The 14,666-nt window shown below is 35.6% G+C and overlaps 1 protein-coding gene across 6 annotated transcripts in view; it reads right to left on the bottom strand.

The window, feature by feature from the left end:
• Positions 1 to 14,666, bottom strand: part of CTNND2 (catenin delta 2) — a 1,206,354-nt gene that overhangs the window by 175,810 nt on the left and 1,015,878 nt on the right. For all 6 annotated transcript variants that reach the window (XM_069077188.1, XM_069077207.1, XM_069077216.1 and 3 more), the window contains 2 exons: positions 10,680 to 10,797; positions 5,873 to 6,058 (listed from right to left, as the gene is read on the bottom strand). In XM_069077188.1, coding sequence (XP_068933289.1) covers positions 5,873 to 6,058; positions 10,680 to 10,797 — 304 coding nt within the window. The remainder of the gene's footprint in view (positions 1 to 5,872; positions 6,059 to 10,679; positions 10,798 to 14,666) is intronic.

Consider the following 14,666-nt stretch of genomic DNA (forward strand, 5'->3'; position numbering starts at 1 on the left):
TCAACAAAAATTTACCTTCTTTTCCTTCCAATCCAACCCCAACTAAGAATGAAAGAAAAGCAAGATGCCTGTTATAAACATGTGTAGCCAAACAAAAAACTGTGCACTGGTCATGTCCAAAAGAAGAATGTGGGGATGGCTAGGTGGTGCAGTGAATAGAGCACTGGCCCTGGAGTCAGGAAGACCTGAATTCAAATCTGGCCTCAGACACTTATCATTGATTAGCTGTGTGACCTTGGGCAAGTCACTTAACCCCAAATTGCCCTGCCCTCCAAAAAAAGCAAAAAAAAAAAGAATGTGTGTGTGTGTGTGTGTGTGTGTGTGTGTGTATACACACACGTATACATAGATTTCCCACTCTGTACTGAGTCACCTCTCTAGCAGGAGATAGGCAGTATGTTTCATCATTAATCCTTTGAAATCATGATTTGTTATTGTATTGTTCAGTATTCATAAATCTTTCAAAATTTTCTTTACAATACTGTTATATATACTGTCTCTGATTCAGTTCACTTTACTTTATATCAGTTCATATAAGTATTCCTAAGTTTCATCCTCTTCATAATTTCTTAAGGCACAATAGCATTACATCAAATTTGTATATCATAACTCATTCAGCCACCTCCTAAAAGATGGTATCCTTTCAGATTTCCATTATTTGCTACCTCTATAAGAACTATAAATATATTTTTTTACATCCTGAGGGTTTCTTTTGTTTAGGACCAATCCCTACTTAACTTCCTTTTCCTCTAAATTCCCCTTTTCCATTTTCCCCACCATAGCATCTTTCAAAACCATCTACCCAGGGGCTGGTGGTCAAAAGGGCCACTTTTATCCTTATAGAAATACGGATCCTTAAAATATATGTGAAAAAATGTATTTTAGAATATGATATAACTTGAGATTTATGTACTTTTTACTCAAAAGTAAAAGTATTTGTCACCTTCATGGAAGGTGTTCAAGGCATAGTCAAAGGGAAGAGGGATTCTCAAAGGTTAATTCCTACAGAGATTTCTGTTTAAAGATGGCATTGTGTTGACTCTGTTAAGACCCAGAACATCACAGAACTTCCTAAATGAGATCCATAATCACTCAAAAGCATTCAGTCTCACTATACACACAGGAAAAAATCAAGTGCATAAAGAATACCTTTTGTCTAGATAATGATATACAGTTTAAAGAATGATCCATAAAGCTGGTCCATCAGTATCTATATCTATGTATCTGTTTATCTGGGACAAACTCTGCAAATGGAAAGGACAAAAGCTATGACAGGGATGAGGTATCTGAAAAATATCTCTAAGGTCAGATGTTTATAAAGCAAGGGAATTGATGTCATCAGAGGAATGAATGACCACACAGAAGTCTGCTGGTTATGTGGAAAAAGCAAGGTAACTATAATATATGTATGTGGGTATGTATGTGTGTGTTTGTGTATATCACTGGACTGTATCTTTCCTGATTATTTAATTCCCTTCCCTTAAATTGGGGGGTGATAGGGAGATATGATCATTACCAGTTAATTATTTACTTATAATTTTAAAGTAGCTTTTTTCCCAAAATAATTTCTTCTATTACTTCTTCGTGGGACCACATGAGAAAAACAGGAATCATCTGTCCCAACGAGTCTCAACCTGTGGGCCACAGTCCTCTGGGGGTGGACTGGGTTATGGAATCTTTGTCAGAAAATTCATATGCAAAAATAGAAATAAGTCAATGGATTTGGTAAACAATAATTGTCTTGTATACATGTGTATTATAATTTTGGCAAATGTATGCAAACATAATGCTTGTGATGAATAAAAAATATAGTTAAAAGAATTAAAAAAAAGCAAGGAATGACTGAAAAACAGCCCTCAAATGCATTGTTTTTCAATTATTGTCAAGAGACTTAGAAGAAAGCCTCCAGCATGTTTGGGATAAGCTTTGTGGAAGACTTATGGAAAAGAAATGGAGAAGTTGTAACCTTCATTGTTATAATGAGTATCCACATCATGAAATTGAGAATACATCAAAGTAACAAAGATTCACTCAATGAAACATTCATTGCTGCAAAACTTCCTTGGTCAAAGTAATACTGATTTATAAGCTACCCACAAATGTATGATTCACATTTTACATATGGAGAAATGCATTTAAGAAGCAAATTAGTTGATGCCTAAGAAAATTATCAGATTTCATGTTATTGCTAAGCATGAATATATAAATTCTTAAAGGAGGTGTGTGTGTAGGGGGGAGATCCTATTAAAATGAGATTTCAAGGGGTAGACATTAAATCAAAAGAATGGGGTTCAGGCCCTTTCAGCTGTCATATCATGGAGGTCATGCTCTGAAATGAGAATGAACTGAGCAGCTGATTAAAATTCTCCTTCCACCAAAGTTAATGTATGTATCATTTCTTTTTTTTTTTTCTGTGAACCTTTGTTATGCTTACTTCCCTTTGGGGCATATGAATTCCCTTGATTCAAAAAAGACTTTGGTTGTGCTTTGATTCTGTGATAGTATAGCTATGCAAAAAATAATAACAGTTGGAAGAAACTTGTTTTACTTTTATTAAACCAAATTACATTCACTTTGGTGGTTTCTAAAAGTGTTCCCATGATTAAGAGTTTCCTCCTTTTAAGAGACTACATGGTGTAGTGGGCAGAACCCTGGCCTTGAAGACAGGAAGATTGGGGTCAAGTCACACATCTGACACATGCTAAGTGGGTGATCCTAAGCAATTTATTTATCTCTCAATGCTCTACCGAGGCTCTTGATAGCTCCAAACTCACCAGACTGCTGTGAGAATGAAATGGAAGAATATTTGTAAAGTGCTTAGCACAGTGCCTAGTACCTTTTTAATAAAAGGTTATTCTCTTCCTTCCCCTCTAGGCAACTCTAAGATTATAAGTTACAGAAAAGGTTTGCAGGAATTTTTCTCCTCTGGGAGTTCCCAATACCCACCAAATCATTAGTTCAGTCTCCTATCCCTATGTGTAAAATGGAAAAAGTAGCTGGGGCCAACTTCAACCTTATATGAACTCTTTTCAAAACAAAGGGAACAGAAACTACTGAACAACAACATTCATTTTATGACATGTATGTGAGTGTGTATACACACACATACCTGCATGGTGCCTCAAAAGTCAAAGTGCAATATTAAGCTGTTAAAACTTAGAAATTCACTAGGATTTTTGGGACTTGGTTTATGATATTCTAATGGCTTTTGATTGGTCTTCACTTTGTGTTTATAAAACAACAAATATTCAGATGAGCAATAAAAAAACTAGGGAAAAAAAGTCAATTTGAAAATTATCAGCAGAGAGAAGGACATCTGATGCTTTCAGATACAGGAGACCTGTGTTAAATTTGAACAAATCAATCCATTTGTTGTGAACTGAAATTAAGCATCAGGGAAGTGATGGAGGGGAAAGGAAAAATGGAAATAACCTTTAGATTCTAAATGATAGCTAAAACTACAATTTTGGTGGTACCATGCATAATTAGTACTTAACAGGGATTTTTGTTTCTTTTAACAATTGTTCTAATGGAGAAGGGGCATCCAACAAATTAGAAAGTGTAACTGACTGATACAGACACATATATATTTATGCTGTTGTTTTAATGAACATGTATGCTCTAAAAATGGTTTGAGGTTTTAAGTTTTATAGTCTTCCTTTTTTCATTGTTCTCTTTGGAATTACTCTAACTACTAAGCCTGTGTTATCCAAATTAGGTTCCATTGAGCCTTGGAGAGACTAAGAAGCATTGCTAATAACTCTATTTTTATCAGCTTTAAGAATTACAAAATGATTTCTTTACAAAAATCTTGTAAGGTAGTTTATACAAATATTATTATTGCTATTTTACAGATAAGAAAACTGAGACTCAGAGAGGGAAATGGACATCCCAGATGTCATGCATCAAGTAACTGTTAGAGTGCATTTGACCCAAGGTCTTCTGACTCCAGCTAGTGTCCTTGGAGACTACCTTTGTATAAGACAGGTTACCTTTGTGTAGGACTCTCCTGGAAATCTCAAATCCTTTATAATGACAGAAATCTCACGCAACATTAAAAAAATAGCATGAAAAGGAATCCTTCTGAATTTTTCCAAAAGAACAAATGAGGAAGGTGGGTTACTTTTTAGTCTCTCCTGAACTGTCCTTCACACTGAGGTTTTATTGTGTTATTTGAAGTTTTGTGAATTCCAAGAACTTCAGACATAGCTATATTCAAAGCTAAGTGTAAAAGTACATTTCATAGCATTTCAAAGCAAAACATATAATGGTATTTGGGATATCTGCACCACCCTCTGTTAGCTCAGCTCTTGAAACACTATTTTGTATAACTAGTTGGTATAGAATGATGTATTTGAACATCCTGGTGACTACAGTCTATGGCTGCCCTGAACTCTGAAAAGTCCTATCTTTCATTCTTTCACTGACATATCACTTTAGGCAATTCAATAATTATAGGATCATAAGATTTAGAACTTATGGGAAGGATAGTATAGGAAAGGACATTAAAGATGATATAGGTTCAATCCTCTCATTTTATAGATGAATAAACTAAAACCCAATGAAATACAGTGACCTTTGCAAAGTCACAAAGGAATAAACAGAAGAGAGAGGACCAGGATCTTTGAGGTTCAATTCCATCGCTCCCTTCATTACATTCAGTGAAATGTGTGGCCAATTCAATCAATTAAGAAATATTTATTGAGTACTTAATATGTACAGCTATTTTTTTTTAGGGACTAGCCAAAAGGTCTAGACCAAGATTTTTCTACCTGTGGTACAGGAACTTTTAAAATGCTGTGATAACTGTATTTTGCTATAATATCTCCCTTTCCAATCCAATGTATTTTATAATGTTATTCGAAAAAGGTGCCTTAAACTTCACCAGATTGCCAAAGGGGCAAGTGCCACAAAAATGGTTAAGAGCCCTGGAATAGACTGTCAATGTAAGGAAAACAAATAATAAGAAATAATAATAACAGTAACAAGAATTGGGGGGGGGGGAGAGCCAAGATGGTGAAGTAAAAGCAGGGACTTGCTTGAGCTTGTCTCCAAATCCCTCTAAATACCTGTAAAAAATGACTCTAAACGAGTAGCAACAAGAATAGCTAGCATTTATGTATAGCACTTTTAGGTTTGAGAAACACTTTACATATACTGTCTCGTTTCACGCTCATGAAACCCTCTGTAAGTTAGGTACTATTATTCAATAACAATATAAATATCATATAGTGCAATAAATGCAATCATTTAAAGGTAAGGTAACTTGAAAGGAAAGAGGCTAAGGGACTTGCTCAGGGCCACATAGAGAGTGTCTGAAGCAGGACTGAAGTTCAAGTTTTTCAGACCCGAGTTCAGTGCTTCATCCCCTACACCACCCAAGCTGCATCAATAAAAACAGCAAGGAAGATGTACTGGAACTAGAGGTCATAAAGGGGACAAAGGACAGGTTCAAGAATGAAGATGTAGGAGAAATGCAACAACAGGAGATTGTTCTCAGAGAGGAAAATGTAAAGTTCAGGATTCAGGAGCTTGAGCTCTAGTGACAGTAAGACCTAGGATGTGACTGCTCCTTGAGTGGCAGAAGCAGAGTAGAGATGGAAGCACTGTGATATAAAGAGGTGTTTCAAAATATTATTTATAGAATCCCTACAGGAAATATAGATGGGGCAATATTTTAAAATCACCTTGAACATGTAAAATTCTTTTGCATAAAAATCCTATGGTATATACAGGATTTTTACATAAAATCCTATAGTCTAAGTTTGTCTGTGTTCATATAATATACATATTGTATACACTCATACTACATCATAGTATTGTAATTTAGAAGCTGTGATAATTACATGCAGCTGCAAGTAATTTGAATCACCTGATCTTGGGATTTCTTTTTCTTCTTCTTCTTGCCCCAACACCCAGAGCTCTCAGCATCCTTGCCATTGGCATCACCACATAGTAATCCATCAAGCTCATCGGTTCCCATCTGCTGTCCCTGAGATGTTTCTGCTGCAAGTCGGTAGGAGAGGTTCCTCAAAATGCACACACAGTTTTCAACGGTCTAAAGAGCCCAAAACAAATAAAAAAATGGAAACAAAGGGGAAAATAATGACGATCATAAACAGCCCTCTTTTTTGTTCTTTAGGCTTTATATCTGACTACTTTCTTGCATGCAATAATTATATACACATTTATCCTCAGGTATATTAGACTGAGAAGCAACATGGCATAGTGGAGAGAGAGATCTGGTTTCAGTAAGATCCATGATCAAAGTTTCACTTTGTGACAAATGTAGTATTATGACCCTGAGCAACTTAGCATCTCAGTGTTCTAGGAAAATCTCTAGGACTGTTGTAGAGAATGTACTGATCTACATCAGTAGAGGGAATTTCCCCACTTGGGAGTTCAATAATGTAGTGTAATGATAGTCACTCCAGTCCCTAGCCCCTACGTTTGCCCACTCTATTTCTAGTTACTCATATGGAGCATAGTTGAAAAACTAGAGACTAACTCAAAAGACCTTCTATCCTTCTATTCTCTCCCTCTCCCTCCCTCTCCGTCCCTCTCTCTTCTCAAAAAGCCATATCTCAACAAAATTAGCCACTTCTCATATATTCAAACATATTCAACAAAATGACTTGTTTGGTTGTACTTATTTTCTTATGAAGGAAGAGATTTTTTTTGAAGGGTGGGGAGGGAGTAAATTATTGAGAAGTCATATTGATATTAAAAAACATAAAATAGCATCGAAAAATACTTGGCTACCCCTTCTAAAATAAATACTACTTAAAAGAAATATCCCTGGTCAAAAGTCGAAGCTTTGGCTTTTCACTCCAAAGAAATCTTTCCTAAAAAATCCTTGCTCTAGAATATTTCCAGTTTCCTTCTCTTTAAGCAAGCTGATCTTCCCTTTCAAAGTGGTTTTAATTAGGATTCCAATAAAATCATGATCCAACCTGATATTTGTCAGTGCTAAGGTGGGTGGTGGACAAGTAATAAAAACATACCATAAACCACACTGACATCTGGTGTCAACTATTATAAGTCTGAATTGGTAAAAAAAAAAATCATAACTCCCCCCTCTCCCCCCAAATTACAAACATATGTACACAGAAGTTTCAATGTTTACTATAAACTTAACCCAGCTACCAATTTCTTCTAGCTTGGAAGTGCAAAACTGCATATTGGAGTATGTAAAGGCTTTGGGGGGATAGGTAAAGCTAAAAGAAGACAGAGACATTTAAATTTCTTCTTTAAAGTATCATGATATTGTAATGGGAATGTAAATTTTAAAGATCTTCCCTGCCCCTAGGCTAAAGTGCACCTGGAGCCTGGGGTGGGAGGCTTGTTTTTCAGTGATACTTCTTGATTGGCCAGTGGGTCCAAAAGGTTGTTACATTCTCTGAGCCAGGAGAAGGCTATATAAGCCCTGATGTGTAGCTTTGTTTTGGGGGCTCACTTTGAGAAGTGTTCTGTGATTTGATATGGATTCTGGGAAGCCGTTGTCCAGAGCCCCCCGGCTTTGAAAAACCCAGATGTTGAAACCCAGATGTTGATTTGGTATGGATGTAATGGTTGGACAGTTTGGAAAGCTGTCTACTTGATCTGTTTCTGTCTTGATAATTCTGTCTGTATATTCTGAAGTTCGGGGTGCTGACCTCTTTCCCCTGAACTAGGTAAACGATACATGTTTGACCGATTTAAAGTAAGCTTGTTAACCCATTTTGAGTTGCTTTCCTTTATCAAAGCAGATCCAAGAACCTGTGGTGGCAGCAACCCTGAGGACGCTTGGGGTGCTTGCTGCTACAGATATGCATAAAGTGTAAGGACAACTTTAATCTTACTTTGATTTTCTTTTAGTATCGGGGACACAAGTCTCATAAAGAAAACATTCCTTTCATTTAATTATGAGTTATTTGAAATTCAACACGAAAGGAACATTTTCTGAATTGATTTCTGAAGCCTTGTGGAATATAGACAATCTTGTAGACAATTGTAGACAATATCCTAGAAGCTTTTAGGAATACTGTCATATTCTAATGCCATAGTTTTTGTTTTTTCATCAATCAGCTTTTCTATTTGATGCATCTTCTCATCATAAGAACAAATGGCAAGAAAACAAGTAAACATAGGAGCACACTTGGAAAAAAAAATTGCAAAGAAGTCATTGGTAAAAAGGTTATCATACACATCTTAACTTCCTGACTCTTAAATTCTATGAAATTGATGTTCCTAAACTTGAGGAGAATTTTCTTTCTTTTTCTTCTCCTTTGTCTTAGGTCATCCTGCAGTCCATTTCCTCAGATATCAATGAACTAGAAATGGGTTTAATTCAAATACTAATTAAGCAAGTAAAAGTGATTGACACTATAAGATATTGTTTTATTTGCAAGCCCTTAGCAGTTGCCTGCTGTCTGTGAGCTGGCACCCAGCAGTGTGTGTGTGGGCATATGCATGCATGTGTGTATGTGTGCACCCATGCTTTTGCACAATTGTGTGTTTTAGCTCAGAGAGAGATGAAGCCTGCTGTTTTGACTGGCAATCTTACTATTCTCATTCAATTTTTCAGCTTGGAGTTTGTTAAGCAAAAATTTGAATAAGGAGCTTTTCTCTAAAGAGGTAAATAGAGGCAACTTTCACTCTTCTATTCCTCTAAGGGAGACAAACAGAAGGAGGATCCAGCTGGTAGTTTTGTCTTTGACATGCATGCCAAGTATTGGTGAGTTTTTACCAGTTTTGGTCACCAGGGTCATTTTTACTCCTTACTTTCCATTAGGAAAGGCTAATTTGGAAACTGTCTGTAGAGTATCTTACCATATGTTGCTCATCTAAGGAACTGTCCCAATTCCACAGCACAGTTGATGTGCTTGCATAAAATATAGGCTCTTTTATTCATTATCTGAAATAGACCTTCATTATGTTCAAGAGAAAGTTCATTGCTATTTTCCTTGGCCCAATTGTTTACAAAGCTTAAAAGTTAGAATCATTTTTCTAGACAGAGTTGGACATGAATATCATTCAAATGTCGTACAGGGGCATGGCTAATAGAAAGCACTACATAGTGTCTTACCACACTGTTCCAAGTTTTGTCAAGCATTCTGCAAAGTAGCTCAGTGCATCAAAGCCTTAGATTTCTACTTCTTGATATGACTGTTAATGTTCTCAAGAGAGCTACTTCAGGAAGATAAACCTCAGGGAACCATTTTTTCCCGTTATACTTAATGATTCGCTTGTTGGTTTGCTGACACCTACAATTATTCATACTGCCCTGGCTGGTCACTTAAAAAAAATCAAATTATCCTATCAATTACATTAGGAAGTCTAACATGACTGTTAAGGGCCATAGGTTATGTATGGCTTTGGTTCTCTTCTTAACACATACACACGCAAAAATTCAAAGAAATATATTAATTTTCATGTCATGGCTGAGTCTTTTTTTAAAATCGGTGACAAAGAATAGTTAATTTATGCAATTGCACCAGGTGCCTTAAACCAGTAAAACTGAGGAGTGGTTATACTGGTCATTTTGTTGAGTTGCTTCTCTGTCATGTCCAATGCTTCATGTCCCCATTTGGAATTTTCTTGACAAAGATACTGGAGTGGTTTGCCATTTCTTTCTGTATCTCATTTTACAGACGAGGAACTGAAATAAACAGGGTTAAGTGACTTGCCCAGGGTCACACAGCTAATAAGTGTTTGAGGCTAGATTTAAATTCAGGAAGATGAGTCTTCCTGACTCTAGACCTGGTACTCTATTCACTGAGTCACTTAGCTGCCCTACTGGTCATATCTAGTTCATAATTTGAAAAAACCTGTTCTTAAGAGTATAGGACAAGACAATGAGGTAATGTAGTGAGTATGACATATAAGGTGGCTATTTTAATTTTTTGCTCCCCAATAACTAATTCATAACAGGACATATGAAAGGGCTAATGATATTACTTATTATCCTCCCTTGCAGAAGAATTGTCAAATGTTCTAATCTGATTATGAACTGTATAACTGACATTCTTTTTATGACAATGATTAACATACAATCACTTGATCTTTTAAAGAGAGTTATTCAGTATTCAGTTAATGAAGATAAAACAAAATAACTTGGATGAGAATGTTAAAAAAAATACTTAAGTGAAACCCAAAACATTCAAATAGATATTTGCTTTTTCTTCTGCTAAGAGCTACATGATTAATTTACAACTATTTATTAGACCACACGTGGTTCATGTGGAATTACTTGACACAAATGCGGGCTGTTTCACATAAGCACAAGGGGTTTGTATTTATCTTAGTGTTTTGAAGAGCACTGCACTTTTCATGGAAGCTGGAGTCTGTTTTTTAAAAGGGCGTAAGAAAGACTACATGCTGTGCAATGAGTAGCTAAAAAAATTAATTTCCGTGCTTTCCAGTTTTAAAACAATAAGGAAGAATGGAATGAATGTTCAGTTTCAGTGTAGCTGGATGCAACAGAATCACTTCCCATTAAAAGATCTCTTTTTAAAGTGAGGTTTTTGAAGATTATTTTCTAACCATATTAGTACCAAATGCAGCTTCTATTTAAAAAGAAAAAGAAAGCCCTTTGATATTTCAAAACAAAACAATAAACAAAGCATTCTGGCTTACTTTCTTTTCCCCAGAGGCAATAATTTCTCACTTTTATCCCTCCCCAGGCAAACCCAACAAACCTTGCTATCAATTTCACTGCTCCCGAGAGCAGACTGAATCACATAAAGCAATGCATCTGTAAGTCCATCACATTCCCTCATTCTTCTGCGGGCTTCCTCTCCAGCAGAACTAACATTCCTGTAAGGCAAAGAGAAGTGTCAGCAATACCCCAGAGCCATGACTCAATCTTTGGACCCCAATACTCGTTTCCTTGCCCACTCCTCCAATTTTACAGAGAACATCATATATATGTGTGGGATGTTTCTCTGCCAACTTTCCCACCCCCAGAAAAATAATCATGTGAGATTAATACATTAACCATCCTAGAAAAGATGTGGAACACATTTAATTATTCAAATTTCTTTTATACTTAGTTTCGTGAATTTTGAATAACAACTTTAATTTTAGTTTTTGGAAAACAGTGCAACCTCTCTTTTTTCATTTAATATGTGATGTTTTCTAGATGACACTTCCTCAGACTAGTGGATCAGTAGAGGAGGTCTATGTAATTAGTCACTTTGGTCACCTTATCTTTCTCCATTGGCCTTTTTTTTTGAGGTCATATCTTTAGTGTGCATGTATGAAAACCGTCATTCTTTGGAAGATCATAAAGCTAGGATTATCAGTGCAATCCTTTCAGTCATTGAATGACATGATATAAATTTTTACAAAGTTCAAAAACATACTATAATAATGTACATTGAAGACAGTTATGTTGTACCTTAATAAGAAACATTGATAGTTTAAAATTTTATATAACTAGCCTTTCACAATTTGTTTTGACAAGTTTGTGGCATCTAAGCTTCTGGAGTTATTAAAGTTTAGAACCATAATTAGACTTTTGGGATGCTATCTATCTGAATGAGAGATTCCTAACTTTCTGTGTGTAATGGATATCTTTGGCAATCTGGTGAAACCTATGGATTCCATTTGAGAATAATTATTTTAAAGACATAAAATGAAATATATAGAATTGCAATGGAAACCAATTCACTGAGATACAATTATCAAAATGTTAAAAATACAAATTCATGGACCACACAGATTAAAAACTTCTGATAATAAAGGATTTTTGTGGTTCCTTGACTAATCATCATTGGGTACTTGTCTTCTGAAAGAATACTTCACAGGTAAGAAATAAGGAAATTGTGGGGAGGGTATGTGTGTGTGTGTGTGTGTGTGTGTGTGTGTGTATGTATGTGTGTGTATGCTCGAGCACGTTCCTGTGTGTTTATACTATAGGGGAATGAGTCAAAGTGTTTGTAAAGTGGAAAGAATAGTTAAATTGAAGACAAAATTGACTAAGAATTATGCCCAACTTTCGATTCTTACTAGTTATAAGTAACATTAGGCAAATTACTTAACTGTCAATTTCCTTATCTGTAAAACAGGGTTGGTGATGACATCTGTGTAATAGGTATTTTATAGGTTCAATTTTTTGTTTGTTTTTGGTGAAAATCAAATGAATGAATGAGTGTGCCTGGACTGCAGATGATTCTTCTTGTCTGGAGGGGGAGGGACTTGAGCTCTGAGCAGGGGAACAGTTTGTGCAACACCTGGATTTTTTGAACTGAGCAGTACATTGGTGCTTCCCCCCCCCCCCCCTTCTAATACTAAAGTGTGTGTGTGGGGGGGGGAGGTTGCTTGATATAGTAGAGATCTTTAACAGCTTGTATCTCTGCCTAATATAAAAATATAAATATATAAAACAAAACAACAAGTAAACAAAACCAAACTTCTGGAGAAGAAAATTGTGAAGAGAATCGATTTATGGAAGTGGTTGTTGATATTCTTGGAGATCAGCCAAAGGAGGATGAAGGTTTAATCTCCTTCCCCCCTGATCCCTATACCTGCAGGCACTTTCCATATGACTTCCAAACTATTTCCAAACTATTTTACCTCTTTATTTTGTTCTCTATAAGATATAAGACTTCTCTAACTTCTTTGTGAAACATCTATATAGTGATTGTGCATGGAGAGTAGTGCAGTAAAGGATGTCAGTGAATAGCTGGGATTAGAACAGCATTGGGATCTACTAATAAAGCAAAAAAAAAAGGCACTAGGGCTTCATTGTGGCTTTGAGGATTAGATCTGTAATTGTGAAAGTCTTGTATTATTTTTATGTTTATTAATAACTTTTTTAAGCACCTGGATAGTAGAAATAGAGAGCCATATCAATTGGGACCATCCCTAGAGTAAGGCATGACTTGGAATATGGGTACCTCAAGAAAGCATCAGTCTGTGAGACAAGTGGAGGTGAAGGGAGAAGGGAAAGTGCTATATCTTGAGATGTCCAGTGAGAGGAAAAAGGTGTGATCTGAGAACAATATACTCTGCCCACATTCTAAACTCACACATTTAAACTTTGCCTCAGTGTACTATCTGCTGGTCATACACACACACACACACACACACACACACACACACACACACACACAGATGACAGTGTATACAAGACTGGACTTGAAATCAGGAAGAGTGGAGTTCAAATCCAACCTCAGACACTAACTGTATGACCCTGGCCAAGTCATGACTTCTGTCTGCTTCAGTTTCCTTATCTGTAAAAAGGCTACAATAATAGCATCTACCTCTCAGTGTTATTGTGAGATTAAAATGAGATAATATCTGTAAAGTGCTTTGCAAGTCAAAGTGCTATATAAATATTATTATACCCACATTTATGTCTATATTTGTTTTAAAAAAATCTGATTTCATCTGTGTAACAACTTCCTCTACTAATGCAAAAAGACATGCAGAATAAGACTTCTGAAACATATATTCTTAGATGATTGCCTGGGGGCATTGAAAGAGTAGATGATTTACCCAGGGTCACATAATCAAGGTCAGGGGCAAGACTTGAATCCAGGTCTTCCTAACTCAAAGAAAAGTTCTCAAAGCCTTAAGCCATGTTTTAGCTCAGTGATTTTACTTTTCTTAGGGTTATACTTCCCCATAGTTTTGTCTTCATATAAAACACTTTATAAATCATAAAGTGTTATATAAAAGTCAGCTATTATTATTCTCCCAAACAAAGTATTCAGTTGATAATTTTCATATTTACCATGTATGGATTACTAATACTTAAATAATTAAAATTCGATCAAACATTTCACAAAAAATCCTTCAACATAATTATTTTTCTTTGATAATTCAATCATTCTCTAAAAGGACTTTACATATCTAAATAAGAAACATCAGCTTTGAAATGCAGCACCTGTGAAAAGCTATTCAATTAAAAACAACAGCTTTGGTACTTACTGATCCTGCTGTTTTTGAGAAACAATATACAAATAAACAAAACCCCAATCCTCTAGATAATAAAAATGAGTAAACAATGGTAGAATTTGTTACATAAAGTGCTAAAAATATTACCTTGGGCTTAAAAACAGAAATCTTCTTCAGGTTCTGTTTCTCCTCCCCCTTCCCCCAAACAGAGAAAACAAATAAAACTAACATCCTGATTTTAGCTTCTCCTCAGATTTTGATCTTTACTTCAAATGCTAAGACATAGGAGTTTTAGTTGCATTATCTAGTTCTGTCCTCTCTTGAAGTCAACAACAAATACACAATAATGTTAAACACTCAGAACAAGTCATTGATGATCCATCCAGCTGATTTATAACTGATTTAAAGGGTACCTTCTAAGCTATTACTTTCTCCTTTGCCAAGTTTCCTCAAATAGATTTATTAGAGATATTTTGTGTTGGTGCTTTAAAGTTTTTGTCCAGCAAAAGTTTTAGGCAACTTGTCATGTACATAAGGCACTTAAGCAAGATGATGGCAGATAACCAACAAACAGGAAGGAATAATATTCATAGTTTCTATCTTTTAAAAATGCCTCTAGCTGTAGGCCATAATTTCTATTTAGAGTATATGCTGCAAATACATATTTGTATTTATTTGATATGATTATTCGATGAGGAAAATTACACTTGAAATATTTTTATGCCTTTAACCTGAAGAGAACAATCGGTTATTTAAAAGGTCGCTACTTTAAACCTGCTTCA

This window comes from Petaurus breviceps, unplaced genomic scaffold, assembly GCF_028583685.1.
Source record: "Petaurus breviceps papuanus isolate PSGF00001 unplaced genomic scaffold, PetGlider_PUasm1.0 151, whole genome shotgun sequence".
In the NCBI taxonomy this organism is placed as follows: Eukaryota; Metazoa; Chordata; class Mammalia; order Diprotodontia; family Petauridae; genus Petaurus; species Petaurus breviceps.